This window comes from Pterocles gutturalis, unplaced genomic scaffold, assembly GCF_000699245.1.
Source record: "Pterocles gutturalis isolate BGI_N339 unplaced genomic scaffold, ASM69924v1 scaffold16287, whole genome shotgun sequence".
NCBI lineage: Eukaryota > Metazoa > Chordata > Aves > Pterocliformes > Pteroclidae > Pterocles > Pterocles gutturalis.
The window spans coordinates 5,457-5,818 of record NW_010110494.1 but is presented as its reverse complement, the minus strand read 5'-3'; the positions used below and the strand labels follow the sequence as shown (position 1 = coordinate 5,818).

The 362-nt window shown below is 62.7% G+C and overlaps 1 protein-coding gene across 1 annotated transcript in view; it reads right to left on the bottom strand.

Moving 5' to 3' along the window:
* LOC104461721 (microtubule-actin cross-linking factor 1-like) overlaps positions 1-362 on the bottom strand; it is a gene marked incomplete at both ends in the record, with an annotated part of 15,446 nt that overhangs the window by 9,863 nt on the left and 5,221 nt on the right. The window contains one exon of the mRNA XM_010073404.1: positions 106-210. Coding sequence (XP_010071706.1) covers positions 106-210 — 105 coding nt within the window. The remainder of the gene's footprint in view (positions 1-105; positions 211-362) is intronic.

Below are 362 nucleotides of genomic sequence, written 5' to 3'. Positions count from 1 at the left end.
TAAGGGCAACCTGGGGTGGGACGGCAGGTTTCCCAACCCTGGCTGAGCAGATTTGCTCCTGGAGGATTCTCAGGGCTCCTCCAGCCCCTCCGTGCGCCCGCTCACCTCCACGGTCTGCTTGGCCGGGTGGTTCTCCAGGGACAGCAGCTCGGCCGTGTCTTGGAGGGAGCGGAAGATGTCCTGCTTCTCCTCCAGCTCCGCCGTCAGCTCCTGCGTGAAGGACACAAACAAAGTCCAAATCTTGGCTCCGGGGAGCAGCAACGCTCAGAGCCTGCGTCCAACGAACACAAGATGCAGCACGGGAGTGCTGCAGGGAATACCGGCGGTTCTCCCTGCTCCGGGCCGGATTAGAGGGGGTTCTT